General features: G+C 37.2%; 1 protein-coding gene across 2 annotated transcripts in view; it reads left to right on the top strand.

The window, feature by feature from the left end:
* Positions 1 to 411: 411 nt before the first annotated feature.
* LOC117410717 (low density lipoprotein receptor adapter protein 1-like) overlaps positions 412 to 19,591 on the top strand; it is a 34,734-nt gene continuing 15,554 nt past the window's right edge. For both annotated transcript variants that reach the window (XM_034017481.3, XM_034017482.3), the window contains exons 1-3: positions 412 to 645; positions 15,250 to 15,392; positions 17,492 to 17,604. In XM_034017481.3, the coding sequence (XP_033873372.2) occupies positions 561 to 645; positions 15,250 to 15,392; positions 17,492 to 17,604 (341 nt within the window). In that variant the 5' untranslated portion in view covers positions 412 to 560. The remainder of the gene's footprint in view (positions 646 to 15,249; positions 15,393 to 17,491; positions 17,605 to 19,591) is intronic.

The raw sequence follows: 19,591 nt of genomic DNA, 5'->3' as shown, positions 1-19,591 counted from the left end.
TTGTTTACATTCCCTAACTGTACAGTAGTTTCTTCTGCAGGTCTCCCTGAAGAATCAATAATGCGTTTCTATACATGCAACAGGAGAATGTTATTAATGCCGTCTTTTTCATTAGTTTTGAAATACTGATTGTGTAACAACCTAAGCTAAAATCAGATATGTATTTATTATATTTTATTTATTTCCAGCAATTCCAAGTGTCCAAATCCGATATTTACGGAGTGATTAGTTAATAAATTGCGAATTAAAAACAAAAGGAAAAAAAAAAAAGGTCACCCCGGTCTGTAACAATGTTTCTATTCTCCTACACGGCAACATTTGTACATATTTTGTGTCAGCTGTTCACACACTGTCTGGATGACAAATGGTTAATGTGCCAGTTCCCCCCCTGCCACTCCTCTTACACACAATTCCACTGTGTAATTTACCCGATGAAGCCAGTTACTACGGTACTGTAGTAGTACACCATTCAGCCGGTGCCTAATCTCAGCCCTTCATTCACTGACTCGCTGCACACTAGCAAGGCTGAGACGCAGAAAGACGTTACTGGATACCTCACCATGGATGCATTAAAATCAGCAGGGAGAGCCATCATTAAGAGCCCCGGAATACCCAGACACACATGGGGCACATCCAAGCATGAGAGTGAGTGTTTAACTTATTAACTTTGCCATTTTGTGACAGTTTATCAGAGCTTTGTCGTTCGCTCCAGTGAGCTCCTTGCTGCTAATGTGAGCGAAGGCAACTTGCTTTTTACCTTAAGCCTTGGTCAATATAAGAACCGGTTGGGTTTTCATGAAATTCCAGGAATATAGTTTAGATTTTGGGTTGAACAATTTTTATAGCACTAGACTATACATACTTAAGGTTTTAAAAGACGGTTATGTAATATTCTGTGTCAAGTATGCGAATTTAAAGCATCATTGCAAATTGCATTTATATTTTCTTCCGCCCCGGTCTTTCACGAATCTTGCCGCAGGGTCCTAGTGCCGATGGCATTCTTGAGCTGTGGTTATATTTGCGACTGAAGATAACTATTAAAGATGACTTGACACTATACAATAAAGCTGTATTTAGCTTTATGATATGATTTTTTGATACTTAAGACGTCATCAAGCTCTTTTTAGCAAATTATTGCAAAATCCAATTTAGATAGTGGTCATGGTTTACCCTAGTCATACTAGCGCCATTGTTAAAACCACGAAACAGACTTTCTAATGATAAACAGCATCAAGTCGAGCTTCATTGGGCAATAGAAATACGGAAGAAAAGGCGCAGATATTTACCTGTTCACTTGCTTCAAAACATCGTCCATTATAGTAATATAACAAAAAATGTTTTACAAACCTCATTTTTAACAAGCTGCTTAAGGTAACACTCATTCAAAGATTCTTAATTACAGTGGTAATAAATTGTAAGTAATGTCATGGCACAATTTTAACCGGACATTAATGATATTTAATTTTCAAAGTACACCCCATTAGTGCAATAAGCCTGTCCAAAATGAAATTCTGCATTCAAACCTGCATTTCAATACAGCACTAGGATATGGGATACTACAGGGGTGAATCTTGGCAGTTTGTTCATCTGGTTATTATTTATTTCCTAATTGTTGTTTAATCATCACCAATGCTATGTACTATAACCCAGGAGCAGAACAGCAAGGAGGCAGTCAGTTTATAGTCTGTACAGTAACACTGACGGAAAATCATGTGAAAGGTATACTGTATTGTAAGTTTAAAATGGGCTAACCTTTTTAAATATTCTTTGTCTGCTCTGATATTACACAAGTGAAGGTCGAATTATTCTTTATAGCAAATGAAGTGTTTCCATGGAAATGCTACATTCATCCCAGAAGGAATAAAAATCAGCATTTCAAAGGAAAGGATGAAGAAATACAGATTGGGGTTATCATTACCATGTATATATTATTTCCATATTTTATACATAATGATACATGGCTTTTTTTTTTTACTAGGGAGCATACTCAATGGGTTAGGCAAACATCCCAAGAGATTCTCTCAAGGGATGATATAATAAACACAAGTAAGACTTTGAACATTCCAGAACAGGTTTAAAAATGACTCATCCAGGTAAGGTTATAAGGACCTCCCACCTTAAGTTTTTTCTTTCAAATGACTTGTGTAAATTAATGTATTATTTTGTATTATTGTTGTTATATTAAATATCATATTTAACATGTTTATGTTTTGATAAACTACTGTACAATGAGCAAATATAACTGCAGCTCAATGAAGCACTAAAACCCTGCCACTTCACAAGATTGTTGCAAAACATCTTTAGCTCCGAAATGTGTTGGTTAATTGAAAACAAGATTTATATTTAGGAAAGCAGCATTGATTAACAGTAACCAAATTCTTGAATCATAAGGTAATGGTGAAATCACCGGTATATAATTAAGAATAAACAAAGCCTCCTCACATCTAAAAAGTATACTGCTACGTGTACTACCCTCAATATACAACGAGACTTGAACCCTTTCAGTTAATCTATCTTGATGTGAATGAGATACTTGGGGGACTGGTTGACAATGGTGGAATGTAAGTATGCTTATATTCAGAATACGAATTCTACTTTAAGAGTGTTCCTGTTTTTGTTTTATTTTGTTATTTTTTGAATAGTTACAAACCACACCAATCTCTGTGTATCAATCCCTTTGTTCATTGTAAATAACATGCTTTTGTAATGTTTTTTTTAGCCTTTTGGGGAATCACTAGATGAGTAACACACTAGCTTCATAAAATGCAGATCTCCGCCACACAATGTGTAAAAAGTATGATTGTAATGTTTCCTAGGAGCTGACCAGATAACCTGTTCTGAAACCTGCTAACCATAGTTTTTGGAAATAGTTTACTGTTAAGCAAACTGAGCTGCATGGATTCTGCAGCTTAAAATTCTGCGGTGATCTGTCTCAATTTATCACAGTCACAGCTGGCTTGTACAGCCTGTTCCATTCCTGCAAGCGGTACTTTGCAGGAGAATTACTTTATTAAGACACCACTATCCATTGTCACAATTAGTGGTCAACTTATATTTAAAGCTCATACTGTTTGCAATGATCCCTTTAGGTTCTAACTAAAGCCACTTTCTGACACCTCACACATATGAAACAGTAACTAACAATGTCTCATAATAATTTACATCACTAGTCACTTTAAATAGATTCAGACATTAATAATCAAGCCATATGCCATGCTGCATTGAAAGCTGGGGCTTGTTGAGAGGGGTTGACACATTAAACCAAAGTACTGTGATGTATTCATATTTAAATGACTTCCTGCAGATAGGAATGACATATTTCTGGATTCCATCTGTATGTTTATTCTGCAAATTAAATTATGAATTCATTTCAGCTTTACCAGTGGATTCATGTCATGTGTGGTAAAGATCAAAGGGAAAGATGTAGGGGTTAAATGGATTGCCGGCACAGGGTAGGTGCTTCCACAGTTTTTTGAGGAGGGAGATCTGAAGGGACAGAACTAATTTTCTTTGCTTCCTTGCTGACCTGTCTCGAAGAGGTACTGTATTTCTACAAAGAGGTCAGCCTGATAATAGATACAAGAAGATGAACTCAGATCTTTTTTTTTTAATACAACAGGCTGTAAATATGAAATGCAATGTACATTACACCTATTTTTCAGGAGAATGTTAAATAATGGGCTTGGTTTTTGTACTGCTTGCAACAGTGCAACATTTGCCTTAGTTTAATTCTAGTTATATTTACATTTTCTCTCCTTGTTGAAACTTTGACCAGGAGCAAACAATATTTTTGTTGTTCTTGTACTGTTTTTAAGGGAGTCCAGGGATCAACATCAGTTTGCAACAGAAAATGTGTATTGCATACAATACAGTTAATGATCAACCAAACTGACGTAGTCGCCTGCTCATACTGTATCACACTGTTAGTGTATTTATTGGGAAAAATGACCTTGAATAGACTGCCACCAAATGATCTTCACAGAATGTGGTAACACAATACTGCTAACTTTAAATAAATGACCCGATTTAAACCGAGTGCAGGTCACTAGGTGTAAGCCTCCAGGTGCAAGTAGAATAGTGTAAAATGTTCCAGGTATGTGAAACCTTAATAAATCTTTGAGGGTGACGCAGTCAAAATGACCATCAATATAGTCATTCTTTTTGTATTTAGCAAATATTTACTTCTAGTAATCTTTGAGGTCAAGCAATCTCCATGAAAAGCAGGTGTGAACCAAAGAGTCATATATCCAATGAATTTCATACAGTCATATTGAAAATCTGATCAAGAAAACAGGTCTAGTCTAACTGTAGACAGGGAGCAGGTAGCAACCACTATGGTGCTTCACATTTGTGACTGTGTCGACTTTCTATAAGATACCGCACCTGTGACCCTGCTATCAAACTGAATACTATATAAATGAGCCTGGTTTATTTTGGATTGCTTGTGATGATGCTCATCAGCCTTTATAAATCCCTTACCTCGACACCTCTGGCCTAGGAAAGATTTACCCATATTCTCAGCTTTGTTTATAAGGCTATTGTGGGTCCGTCATATTTTGCAAAAATGTGCTTAGTGCTAATCTGTGTCTGTGGTACCAGATTATACACGGTAACCAATGTACCTATTGCATGTTCAGACTAGGAAGTTGTTCCTAAATCCATCAATAATCAACGTAATGAGTGTAGTGAGCTGGAAAATGATCACGTAATTTGGGCAGGATTCTTTAGATAAAAGTGTTTTATAATTTGCTGTTTCAATCTTAGTAGAATTAGAGCGATGTTCCTATTCAGTTGTGACTTTGTGATAACTGACACATCAGGGAATGGTAGTGCACATTGGCTATATCCTTATATGCACCGCTTCTTTTGGTATTACATTTCCTAATGTGAGTCACACTTAATTGAGGCTAAGTAGAGTTGACACCTTATTGTATTAATTATAATATTCACAAATCCTTAAAGAGGTCACATAATAGTGTGTTTTGTCTTGATTTGTGGGTGGCCTGAGTTTTATTTAGTTCAGGGCCTGAAACTACTACTTCAGTATCTGGAACAGTATGGTGTACATCTTGAGGTCATACATTGGCCTGCTAAACCAGGCCACATACTGCAAGTGGAGTCAAAGAATTCAAAACACATTATATTCGTATGATTACCTGTTATTGGGTCTAATTAGCTGCAGTGAATGGTGCCAGTCTGCGATTGAGTGGGCATATAATTACAGAGTGCAACAAGGCAGGCTACCCCCAGGCCTCAAATACATGCAGCTCATCTTTCAAACAGAACATTGTACACCAGCTACATTAAACAGAATGAATCTGCTGTCTTGTGTAAGGTGCACACCAACTTGTACATTCGTTAATAATGATAACTGGATTAGATACTCCACATGCTGTACTAGTTGTAATTGCCTTCTACAATTAAGTGACATCCAATTTAAAGAAGCCAGTAACTGGCAGTGATGGGGTTGAGGGTGGCATTCTAATAGAAATTTGGCTGTTAATCGATCTAGTTTTTTTAATTGCTCAGCAGAGGCAAGTAACAATAAAGTATCACCATAATCAAACAAAGAAAAATACAGCTCTTAATAACACGATTTCTACTTTGAAGCGTAAAGTTTTTTCAATGTCAAAAAAGAAAGCCCAGTTTTTGAGCTATTGTCTTTGAGATAGTTAAAACATGCAGCTCAAACTTCAGGAATGGATCCAGCCAGATCCCAAGATATTTGTAACTATCCACCACCTCAAGAGGCTCTCCAGTCAGTGAATGAAGGATTAAGGGATAGGTGTGCTAAGATGGGCCAGTCGCAGCGCAAACATACCGCAATTTGCATTTTCGTTGCGACCCAGCAAAGTAAACGTTTTGTCGTATGTACTATATGTTAATAAAGAGAGCTGCAGTATACTAATTTAAATTTTTGTTGCGTCTTCTTAGCGAGATCTCTAGAGTCATGCGACATTGTTTAAATAAATAGCGGGAGTTGAGTTGTGGTTTGCTGCAGCAGAAGGTGCCCAAAGGATAATGTCTATACATGCAAGGGTGCAAGAATCAAAATAACATTGTTTTTGTTAAATGTAAACTTCATCTGTACAATGCAGTACCTATCGCACTTTTGTTTTACTTTAGCCTACCGGTAACACAAAATACATCATGCTGCTGCATTGTACACATTGAAATATCTTAAGTGAAGTGCTGTGAAATAAGCAATACAATAACAGCCCAATACAATACATCATATCACTGGTATAAAAATATAGACAGCATTTATTATACTGTATTTAAAAAAAACAACGTAAATGCAGAATTAAGTAATAAATACATTACAACATATTATATCCAACATTTAAGATGAATTACCTGTGTTAAAGGACACACATATTTTTAGGTTTTATTCCCAGTACTATACAAATATGTGGAAAATGTACCAATGAAACAATGCCTTCCAGGCACGCTGGAATATTGCGTACATCTGGGAACACGTGTTCAATTTCATTTTGGGAGCATCTGTGAACACAGCATCTGCCCAGAGTTTTTTGTTTCCTAATGTTACTGAAGTCAATGCCAATATTTAATGAACATCACACAATCTGGATAGTGCATAATGGATACTGTCAGAATCTGAATGGAGTCCATTGTCATCGAAATGCGGATGATACAGTGTTTTATACTACTGGATACTCTGGCAAAAAAAAAAAAAAAAACTCCATGAAGCTTTCAATATTGTACAAAAACGTCTTTGGAATTTAAAGCTGTTACTTAATACAAAAACAAAACAAAACAAAAAAAAAACAGAGTTAATGTTTTTTGGACCTAAATTTAAACGTTTGAAACAAGACTTAGGGTTAGAGGTACTAAAGTGTTGCGCCGGAAGTCAGAAGTCTTGGGTGAAATGCACTAAACATGTGCAATGCTATTTGTGACTTTTTGGGGAATGGTTTGCCTCAGCAGATTTTGTTAGCAGTTCAAGCTTAGATGAATATGTAATTCTGGGCTTTCCTGCATACATTTGCAAAAAGGGGGCAGAGTTACCGCAAATGAGGGTTCTCAAATACTATGATGAGATGTACGAAAGCTACCGGCAATTGCAACACTTACAATTGCATCAATTTGTTAAGACCTTTTGAAAGCACATTATAAACAGTCGCAATTTTTGATGGCATTTCCCAGTCTGCTTTTCCTCTTGCGTTGCCAGTTGTAGGCAATGCATTTTTTAGGCAAACACCCAAGTAACTAATTTTCACGAAAGGCAAGGTGTGCTTACAAGCCTTGGAAATGAATTTTTATGACATTTCTGGTTTTCCCAACGTGTTGGAGCAATAGACTGCGCACATGTGCCACTAACCCCTCCAGCTCATTCTGAGCATCTGTATAGGACCATGATCTATTGTGTGTTAATTGTCTAGGCTACTAAGTAGGCCAAGTTAAAAATAATAATAATAAAAAAAAGCTAAAATCATTTAGTTTCATTTTAAAATAATGTTTTATTTGCATGGTACACATACACTTCATTTTTGGTTTGTATTAAGTAGCAGCTTTAAATTCTAAAACAATGTATCATCCACATTTCAATGACAATGGACTCCATTCAGATTCTGACACTATCCATTATCCAAGTGGTGTGATGTTCATTAAATATTGGTGTTGACTTCAATAACATTTAAGAAACAAAAAACTCTGGGCAGATGCTGTGTTCACAGATGCTCCCAAAATGAAACTGAACACTTGTTTCCAGATGTACGTGATCTTTGTTTCATTGGTACATTTTCCACATCTTTGTGGAATACGGAATAAAACCAAAACATGCGTCTGTGTCCTTTAACACGGGTAATTCATCTTAATTGCTGGATATAATATGTTGTAATGTATTTATTATTTAATTCTGCATTTACCTTATATTCTTTAATATAATAAATATATTTAATATATTTTCATACCAGTAATATAACACCTATAATCTGGGTTGTATTTTTTAATGGGGGAAAAAAAATTGCTTATTTCACGGTCTAAGAATAGATATTTCACGATTAAACATAATATTTAACAGAAAAAGTGGCATTGTCACATTCAAAATTATTAATTCTTTCTCTACAGGCATTATACGACAAATGTTCCTAAATATTTAAATACATACCTAAACAACAGTAAATGTTAAATGTCACCATCAAACTAAATAAATTAATTGGAACATATGATGCTGTTGCTATTGGCTGTCAGTGAAGAGATAATGGGAAGTTCTAGCTCAGTTATAAACATTTAATGAGATAGCTGAAGTGCTGTGCTGAAAAACAGTTTCCCTTGGAACAACTTTTCTCCTGACCTTTTGAAATACAGAGATGTTTGTCTTATTGTAAGCTTGTGAAGTGATTCAAGGCCAGCACTGCATTTCTTAAAATCTAAAAGATATCCTTGTTTTTAATTCTTCTGCTTGTGTATGTAATGTATTGTTTGGTCCTTTGGTGATATCACATCTGCTGCTGCTGAAAAGAGGGTCAGTGTATTGACGTTATAGCTTTTGAAATGTAAATCAAAACCATAGCCAAACCATGACTAAGTCTAAGAATTGTCCAGTGCTGTGGGGAATGTACATCAGCTGACATTTCCAGATGAAATTTCAGAGGTTTCTAATGCGCTATACAACTCCTTCAGTTTCCAGAGAGATTCATTTGATATTCTCTGCACTTTGATAATCCCCCTCTTGCGTGCAACCAAGTACTTATCAATGTCCCATTGCCAGCAATGTGGAAAGGCTGCCTATAACACATGTGAAATGAAATTCCAGTTAATAAATATCAGTGATCTTGGTCTCAAGCCATTTGAGTTGCTTGAAAGGTATATGTCGGCAGCCTAAACACACTGTAGAGGTAACGACAATGGGTCAAACTATGTTCTCTTGCATCAAAACACTTTATCAATTACGTCAGCTACTTGAGAGTTTATTATGGTGTAACATCTTGTGACAGAAATATAATGACTCTTAATTGTAAATCTCCCTCCCGATCTGTGAGGGCGCTAAGCAGCGAGGACAGAGTTCTTTCGACGGGCTGGCCTGACAGTTCTTTCCCCGGGTCGGGAAGTCGGTCAGTCTGGAAAAAGGCGAGACTCCTTTGCAAGAACGTATTGACCCGGAAGGGAAACAATGTAACAGCCGCAGATTGTAAAGGCAGCTGCATTCGTTTGCCAAGGGGTCATGCGTGACAGCATATAAGGGGGACGGAGAATCGTAATCTGTTCCTTTGTTGTGGTGTTTTAAATGGAACTGAAAGGACCGGTATTTCTGTGTTTAAAGAGAACGTGAATGTTTTGTTTGTTTTTTGTCAGTCTGTCTATATCGTCTTGTTTGTCTTGTGTATTAGACTAGACGACTAAACACGATCCGGAGCTGTCGCCCACGGCCAGCACAAAACCCGGACAACAACGCACTGACTGTTCACTAAAATAACATTGTAAATTCGTGACCAGCACTACAGCTACACCTTGCTAGAACCTGCTACCTAATATTAGAAAAGCTACATTCATTATATCTAATCTATGTATTTCTGCTTTAAAAAAAAAAGAGTAGAGATTTAACATTCAAATTGTAATGATATTGGTTGTATTGAAATTCCTTAGCAAATTAAACTGATACAATACACTGTATAACAACTGCGCACTGCTGCCTCATTAGTTGTTTCGTCCTTTTCAGGCTAATGAAAATTAAAATTGGATGTATTTCACAACAATCCTATGCATGCTTATTAATGCATTAAAATAAGTGACTGTGGTCAGTGGCGTAGCTGACTCACTTTATTGATTGAAATGCAGTTTCACTGTCATGCAGGATTGCATTGATGAAAACATAAGCTAGGAATCATTCATACTACTAATTGCAAAATAGCCGACACTAAAAATCTGTTTTTTAACTTCACTGTCACACCTATTATTAATGCCTAAACCCTTGAGAGCAAATGTTTCGAAACAGATGCTCCATATTGATTGTGGTGCTGTAAATCAATACAAGAAAAACTCTTCTGGTTAACATTAACCTTTTCAGGCAGCTCACTACCAGCAGCTGTTGTTGACGGTTTATATTATTTGCAGGTAACGAGACTGGTTAAAAATGTACACTGGAGAAATTGTACAAATGTGCCTGTTAAAGATGTAGTGCAAAATACAATGTGTGTATATATATATATATATATATATATATATATATATATATATATATATATATATATATATATTGTTGTTACAGTCTAACCTGTTTACGTGTATAACCTATTTTTCAGTAATATTTATACACTTATACAGAGTATAGGCCTACACTTAAGCGGGTTGGTGTAATATTTATAATAATTCTTTCAGTAAAATATTACTATCCCGGTAACAAAATGCATTATGCTGCAGTCCGTTGTAACTTTTTTGAGGCTTCAGTTAATTCAGGCAACAAGTAATTATTTGACTTGAATAAGACAACATCAAACTATCTGTTTATAACATATTGTAACGTTTCACCGCTGAAGGGACGATGTTGCAGTTTCACGGTTCACGGTTTATTTGTTGTACAATTTCTGGGTGCCAACTGAACGTGCTGTAGCAGCTGGCAGTCTCTTCTAAGCTAAACGAAGCGGCTGCAGTTAACTGTTTACAGTATTCTCAATGCACCTGTTCGCTGTAGGCCTCGACCACACAAAACAACAGTGTACTGTATACAATGCTAACCAGTCTCTTTATTTGTTCCTGACGCTCTTCTCGTGACGGTACCCAGCTGCTTTTATAGCACCCCTAACCCCACCCCTCCTGTCGTCAGTCCCTTTACAGTGTTCCATAGCAGCCTTAGTTGAGTGTCCCTTTTCCTGATAGGTTAAATCTCCATTAAGCATTCCCTGCAGCAGGGTCTGGTGACGTTGACCTCGCAGACTGTTGTCATAGCTCCCCCCTCAAGTTCCCTCATCCCCAAGGGACCAACAAAGTCCCGGAAATGTCGCCATGGTCTTGGGGTGTGGTCCGTCTGGGGTTGACGTCGGGAGGGGGGCTGATAGAAAGGTGTTAACCCTCGGGCACAGGAGAATTGGGAGGACAAGGGGAGACGGGAAGGGGTGTCGGGCACGGGGGAGGCAGAAGCTGCTGCGTCCGGTTGTGCGAGTCTCCTGCCGCGGTAGGGTGTGAGTCTATCTTGGTGGAGAACCACGCGCTGTCCACAGGGTGGTAGTTGAACTTTGTAGACCACTTCCCCAATGCGCTTCAATACTTCACATGGTCTGAACCACGAGCTGTCCAACTTGGGGCTGAAGACCCATACAAGCTCTCCAGGTTTGAAGTGCCTGCCCCGTGTCCGGACGTCATAGTTGCACTTCTGGTGGTGGCCCGTTACCTGCAGCTGCTGCCGGGCGAAGCTGTGGGTGACTTCCAACCCATCCTGAAGCTGGTATACATACTCGGGGCCCGTTGTTTCTGTGGTGTTGTCTGGCATTGCAGTGGGGGTGTGGAGTTCTCTCCCCAGCAAAGGAGCTCAGGAGTGCAGACGGTTGATTCTTGGACAGCGGCGCGGCATGCCAGTAGAATCAAAGGGAGTTTATGGTGGGTGGCGGTGGGGACTGCCAACTGGGCTGCAAGCATGCAATTGAACCGTTCCAACAGTCCGTCGCTTGGAGGGTGCAGGGGGGTGGTGCATGTTTTGTGGATTCCAAGTTTTCTGCACATCTTGTCGAAGACTCAAGACTCAAAGTTACAAAACATTATATTCTCAGAAATTAACACATCAGCTTCTTTAATTTTGTAATTCATCTTCTAACTGGAATATATCCATTTCATTTAATCCTAAATTGCTTTTCCAATCAAAACCAACTTCCTCAATCAAAGCAAGTTTCAACCATAAAGAACTTTTTAGCATCTCAATAAGCAAACTGATATTTCTTCTAAGAACAATTAATCAGTTCCTACTCTTGAATTCTTCTTAATTTAGCTTTCCCGGAGGAGAGATTTGGATTTCCAGAGAAATACGGGTTGTATTTGTCCTTGCTGTCAATTATTGCACTCCATAAAAACGTTATGAAAACTTGCTCCAAAGTCAATCATATCTTTGAATCAAGAACATCTAGAACACAAGGATTAGCATAAGGGGGTCATCCTTAAACATAATTATGAGCTGACAAGCATCTGGCATGATTTGTAAAATCAGAATGATGTGACACTTGGACAAGTCCAACTGATTTCACAGACCCTGATCTTGAACTACATGTCCAATATTAGAGCCAATCAGGGTCAGTGAAACCAGCCATAACTGCTCTACTTTTAGACCCTATTATTAGGATGGAATGGGCTTGCACCTTACGTTTTTCATTTGGTCCTTGTGGGAATGAATGTACTATTTTCTGCTGCCAGGCAGAATGGAAACGGATTATTTCACACCTTGTTTTAGTTTGACCGTGTCCCACTTTCTAGCTCATATAGTGTCCTAGATTTTTATAGTAGATGTTTTGTACAATAAGAATAAAAGAAAGATGTTGTGTATGACCTTTAACTATTAGGTGTCTAACATTCCACAGAATTATCCTACCAAGATATAAATCATTAATTCCATGTCATTTTCTCTACCATCTAGCAGCAGTATGAGATTTGACAACAACACATGGATCAAATATTTATTTGCACTTTAGATGGTTTATAATTGTACTGTAAAGCAAATAACTGCAATACCACACCTTGCTCATCCTTTGTAATGAACTAACAAGGAACCCCAGATAGTTACATTAATATTTACTTGTGTAAATGTACATTAAAGCAATACTATATTTTTATATATTTTGATCACATGTTCTGGGTCATTAATCAACTGGGCAATGAAGCTGAGCACACACAGTATTGCATTCGCTGTAGTTTCAGATATCTGCAAGAGAGACTTCTGCATGTACTTTCCAAGCAGCAGTCTCTTTAAACCACTCTGTTCATGGATGATGGTGCATGAGTGGAACAATATCCCCATAGAACTGCTAGCTGCAGTATTGTGATCCACAAGGTGCCACAAATGACTGCTCTGCACAAAGCTTTGTGGGCAAATCCTGAAAAAAGTCTGTAATTACTGTTCTCAGCTAAATGTAAACTTTTAACAGTGTGTGCCTCCTAAATTGAATAAAAAGGTAAATGTGTCTGTGACTAAAATAACATTTGACTAAATTAACATTAGTAGAGTAGGCTATCTGTTGTAACTTCAAAAATCCAAGCTTCAATCAATAAAAAAGACACAGAAGATGCATGTAAAAAAATGTGATAAATGAGATGATAAATACTGTAGCTGTTATTGTACATATCTATGTGTTATATACATGTTGTGCATTTATTATATACATTGTGCACATACTTAGGTCATAGCAGGGGTGACCAATCACAGTCCTGGAGGGCCATTCCACTCCAGGTTAAATGGGTAAAATGATATAATTAAGTACTTCAGGGTCTGATGGAGGATTAATTGGTTCAATTAAAAAATGAGAACAGGGATGGAACAAAGACCAGGAGTGGAAGGTCCAACTTTGGACACCCCTGGGTTATAGTATTCTCTATAATGTATTGTGGTGTTTTTGACAGGCTTGTATAAAAGAGATGGCTTTACAAAATATAACCAAATGCAGCTCATTTAACATGTTATGTACAGGGTGCATATTCTAAAATGTACAGTAATCAGTTATGTTTGAAGAGAGAAGATAATTTTGCCATACAGAATAAAACACACGCACAGGATCTTTTTCATTTATTTGGATCCATGTTTTTTTTCTCAACATATTCATCCCCATTTTATAAAAATGCAGATTGTTTTGTCATCCAAAAGCCTTTTACTATCTCACAAGAGGTAAAAAGATTTATAAAAAATGGAAACCGCTGTAGCTGGTTAATGTATTTAAGAGCCCGAAGCATAAACACTGATATGCTCAATAATTCATGTCTAACAGATTGCTAGAGATATGATTGGCCCCTCAAGACTAGTCAACACTAGATCCAATGACTGTGTACACAAAAATGCCACACATTCATTGCCTTGTGCTACATTGCTATAGACTCTGGCCATATTCATAATACAGACCACATGCTTTATTATAGGCTCTTTATAGTGGCTACAGAGTTCTCTTCTATGAATCGCTCAATAAAGTCCCATTACTGGTGGTGGCCTGTGAATATTAATGGCTTCAGTGATGCAGTATTTTGAACCTCTGAATCAATGGTAGTCTTTTTCACTTTTTTTTTTTTATTAAGTTAATGTTTACAAACCGTTTGATCTGATATGACCTACCCCTTGGATTATGCCACTGGGGAGGATTTGTTCTCTATTCACACCAGCAGAGGTACTTGTAGATGCAGCTTCCTGAAATACTTTACACCGCCTCACAAGGAAGGTTTTGAAGGTCGACCAGGACAGGATGTATCTCCTGTAGTACCTGCTGACATCCATTTGACTACAACATTGTCTAAAGTGGCATTTTTATACCTTGTGCAAGACATGTCTGTTTATTTATGTTGTGTGTGAGTGGCCTGCAATGATGCAGTTGGAAACTAATACAAGATGGTTAGAGTGTTTAGTGACAATTAAACCAGAGGAAACTTCACAACTACAACAAGATGAACATTTAAACTGATTTTGGGATGTACAGCTGGCATTTTCTTAGAAAGAACAGATGTATCATGCTCAAGAGATTGTGAAAATGAATGTTGAGTACCTTAGTTTTATTATTATTATTATTTATTTCTTAGCAGACGCCCTTATCCAGGGCGACTTACAATTGTTACAAGATATCACATTATTTTTACATACAATTACCCATTTATACAGTTGGGTTTTTACTGAAGCAATCTAGGTAAAGTACCTTGCTCAAGGGTACAACAGCAGTGTCCCCCACTGGGGATTGAACCCACAACCCTCCGGTCAAGAGTCCAGAGCCCTAACCACTACTCCACACTGCTGCCCAGTTTTCTAGTTGGAAGCTAATGTGTTTTATTTTTTATTTTTTTAATCAATTCATTTATTTAAATAATTCGCAGGCTAAGCTGAGGGAGATGAACTTTGCTGTTTTCAGAAGTAGGAGACTGCATACTATATTTATTTAATATTACACTTGTCAGCAGTTTTCAGAACAGCTTAGGAAGTCGTCTGAGATTGAGAATTATTACTTATTTCTTAGCAGAATTTATACATAATTATGAATCAGCATTTATTTTAAGATGCAGTGACAACTTCAGTCATTTTATCTGTATTTTTTATGAATATATATTCTTATATTGCAGAGCTGCCAGAGAATTGGACTGACACAAAAGAGACACTGATGGAGGGGATGGCATTTAGTGTCAAATACCTGGGAATGACCCTGGTTGAGCAGCCCAAAGGAGAGGAGATGGCATCGGCTGCCATAAGGAGGATAGTTTCCACGGTGAGTGTCTTCACTGCCATAGTAACAGCAGATATATTCAAATTTCACAGGTTAGGCAACTACCATGGTCCTGAAATATATGGTGTGATAATTTTCATTGTTGAAATAACTTCCATTTAAAAAACAACAAAAAAAAAACACCTTCAACAACATCTTGCTACGCTGTACTGAAAATCGGAGGAAACTTCTAGTCTTTTTTGCAGTCATAAAAGATGTGGGGAACATGACAAATTTCTGCTTTATTGTATATATAGACTTTTACTGTTCTAAATTACACAAACTGAACCTTCAAATGAATTGCACCACTCACTCGACACAAATTCTATATACCACACTTCCATTTCCAGGGGTTCTTTCTAGAACTTTCCAACACTGATAGACAGAATTGTCTAATAGTAAAGGATAATTATAACTAATATATATATATATATATATATATATATATATATATATATATAATATATATATATATATATATATATATAAAAAAAAAACATCTGATCTTATTCCAGTAAAGGCATTTCTCATAACCCTGATACCCTATCAAATGACCTTATAATCAAAGGAAATAATACAGTAAGACAAAATACAAACAGGGTTATGTTTGTCTCAAAATACATTGTTGGTAGTGCTTGTTATGCAATATTTTTAAAACCAACAAATGCATTCTTGGAAGTGTTCAAAATATGAATGGGTTTTGGTGCAGAAGGTCTGTTTCACATAAAGAGTAGTAAACTAAACTGCCAACGGGAATCTCTTTTTCCCAACTGGAGCCCTGTCTTGAAAAACACAGACTAATTGGATCAAGTCAGTGAATTGTTGAGTTAAATTCATATTTTATTCTATGGTTTCTATGGAAACAAAACTAAATTGGATGAACTGTATTGGTAACTATATTTGTTGTGTTTCATTTTAGATATTATGCACACAACCTACAACAGGCACATTATGCAGATTCCCAGACTTGTATTATAGTGTAAAACAGAAAAGACTGATGTGACAGTTTTCCAAAGTAAACACTTAGGTCATGTGACAATGTGATTGACTGTTTTCCAAAGTAAACATTCAGGTCTCCAATTTCCACCAATAACAATTAAATAAAAATTGAAACAAAATATTGGTGATGCCAACACATATCTAGATGTTTTACCCTTGCATGGGATCAATTCAGTATTGTATCCTATCTGTTCCTAATTGAAGTTTGTGCTGAACACAAACTAAAATGTATATGAAGGAACCTGTCATTCTGTCCATATGCTCACAGAGTTCTGCTTTTGCATGATATTCATGCTACAGCTCTAGTTTTGTATTTTGTAAGACAAGTATTAAAGAAAGTTTCACGGAGCAGGTGGAAATTCTTTGACACAAGGACTTGGAAACCTTCCACCAGAGCTGAACTGCCCACAATAATAAAATAGCAGCTTTTTGAAAATGCTGGTGTGTTGATTAAAAAAGCTGTCTGCGTAAAACAAATACCATACTGTATATAAGGGTCTTTTTATGAGCTGCTGAAAATATTAGTACATGGTAGGTAATTACAGCAATAATTGAATATATAGCTAGAAAGCAGTAGTAAAATAGAATTGTTTTGTTTCCATATTTTTAGACATTCTTGTATGTTGAAAAATAGAGAATATAAAAATGAAAATACTACTCTAAATTCAAAAAGGTATCCTGTGCACCAAGGGTGAACTGTATCTTGTGCACCGATATTGTCATGCAAGTTTTATTTTAAATAGTTGCAACCCACACAAGAGAGCAAGGCATGAGAGAAAACATACAGGCTGTGTGATCCAGTGGTTAGAGAAACAGGCTCGTAACCAGGAGGTCCCCGGTTCAAATCCCAGCTCAGCCACTGACACATTGTGTGACTCTGAGCAAGTCACTTAACCTCCTTGTGCTCCGTCTTTTGGGTGAGATGTTGCTGTAAGTGACTCTGCAACTGATGCATAGTTCACACTTCCTAGTCTCTGTAAGTCGCCTTGGAGAAAGGCGTCTGCTAAATAAGCAAATAATAATAGTTAACCATCTTTTTTTTTTATATAGAGAACACTTGTTTTTGTATTTACCAGGCTTATTAAAATCTGTCTTGTTGTCAGGCTAGAGCCAGCGCAAAGAAGTTTCAGAAAGTTACTCTCAAAGTCTCTCCAAGGGGAATAATCCTAACTGACACGGAAACAAATGAACTTATTGACAACGTCTCTATATACAGGTGGGTAAAGCAATACAAAGTAATACACTCTCTTGAATTCTTTCCAGATTGAATTATTCATATTATTATTCCACTCATGTTTCTCCATGTTTGTGGGCCTTGGGACACATGCAACCACGTATTGCAATCTACAGTATAAAAAATGACCAGAGAGTAGGTGCAGCTCATATGACTAATACAAAATGGCAGCACACAAGTAAGAAGGACCTGTTAACTTTTATCAAGGTATTTTTCTGACACCGTTTCTTTGATGCTGCTGATGACCTAATAAATTCAGTAATACAAGACTAGTTGGAGGAGTCTATTTCCCTAGTTCATTCCTGTGGGAGTATAACCATCATGAACATTTTAGGATCATCCAGGCTGACAAACAAAGCTGAAAAACTATCTTCTGAATATTGCATGCTTATCACGAGGAGTTTAACCTCAACAAAGATCTCACCATGCGCCAGACTAGCAGGCAGAGCTTGGAGTTGATCTTGCAAGCCATCCAGGGTCAAAGCCTTTGAATGCCTTTGAAATGTCAGTTGTGCATTTTCATGTCTTTTTGAATCTCCCTTGTCAAACAAGCTCAGAGAGTCTTCCTCATTTCTCTTGTTTTCTTTTTATCTTATCTATTTTCCTAAGAGACTATAATCTCTCCCAATTGTACAGCACTGAGGATTCTGACGAACACAAAGCCTTGCGGGTTCAAAAGGCTGCCAAGAGTTGGAAGAAGGATTCTGTTTTTTTTTTATTCCTTGTCTTGAATCCCTTGTACAAATCTAGTGGTGTTTATCTTTTGTAGGGTGGGAAATATTTGCTGGAAAAGGCTGCATCTTTTTTAGGGGAATTTGTTAAGTATTTAAAGAAATGCATGCTACTATGCTATTTAGATGGTTATCAAGTCCCTCAATGTTCTGGTTAGTTTGTTATTTCATCCTTAAAGCTGATCATTTAAAGCCACCGACCAATTCATCTTAATTTAAATATGTAGTTTAAACCATCAATGAAAAACGTGGGATGAACTTGAATGACACATTCTTCACCATGATCCTCTGCCTACCTCTCTGCATCAATTACATGAAATATTAAAGACTCAATGAAATAACATTCTTGCGACACCTTCCAGCACCTTATGGAGTCTATGATACGTTGTTTCAAGGTTGTGATCAGGGTAAAACCAAATGGCCACAGAATTACTAGACAGAGCAGAAACTTTATTTTGTAGAGCAATACCAACAGCAATTGAGCGGAGCATCTGGCCATCCTTTGCCCCACGATATACAACCTAATTACATCGTTTATGCCCAATTTGTTTACCCCAATAGAAGGAGCTATTGCTAGTGATAGCATTGGGGTTGATACACAAGAATCTGTCCAAGGAACATCAGATAACATTCACTGCAGTTCAGTCAGCATATTGGCTAAATTCATTATATTGGCACCCTCTAAACAGATCAAAATAACATGTGAGGGTAAATTAAACTGTTTATAAGGTGCACTACTCATCAGTAAATAATACATATTGGCATATTTTTAGTAAAATATTTAGGTTCAGTTCTCTATAGATTTTTCTACACTTTACTGTAGGCGATTCAGGAGGGGGAGGAGACGAGGCTGTGGAGTGCAATTCCCTCGTGTCCCTGGTGCACACCTTCCCTCTGTCTGCTGCTCATCCACTGAGACAGCGTTATCATCTGTAGCAGAAGGGAAATGGGTTCACACATAGTTCAGAGGCGAGGTGGGGTGGAGGATGGTCCAAGATGCACGGGGCGTGCTGTACGTCAGCAAGCTCTTCCTGCGTTTGAGAGATAAATGCTGGAATTATCTGAAAAAGAACACATTAAAAAAAAAATACTACAAAATCAGGAAGCAACAGTTACACAACAAAAAGATGCAACTGATAAAACTAAAGCAGAAAGCTTACTTGCAAAGTATGCAAAACATAACCGTAGTCACCTAACATCTTTGCACCTATTGAATTACGGGAACAATGAGGCACACT

Source organism: Acipenser ruthenus, chromosome 6, assembly GCF_902713425.1.
Source record: "Acipenser ruthenus chromosome 6, fAciRut3.2 maternal haplotype, whole genome shotgun sequence".
Classification (NCBI taxonomy): domain Eukaryota; kingdom Metazoa; phylum Chordata; class Actinopteri; order Acipenseriformes; family Acipenseridae; genus Acipenser; species Acipenser ruthenus.
Note: the sequence above shows the minus strand (reverse complement) of the source record. Positions and strands in the feature narration are given on the sequence as shown.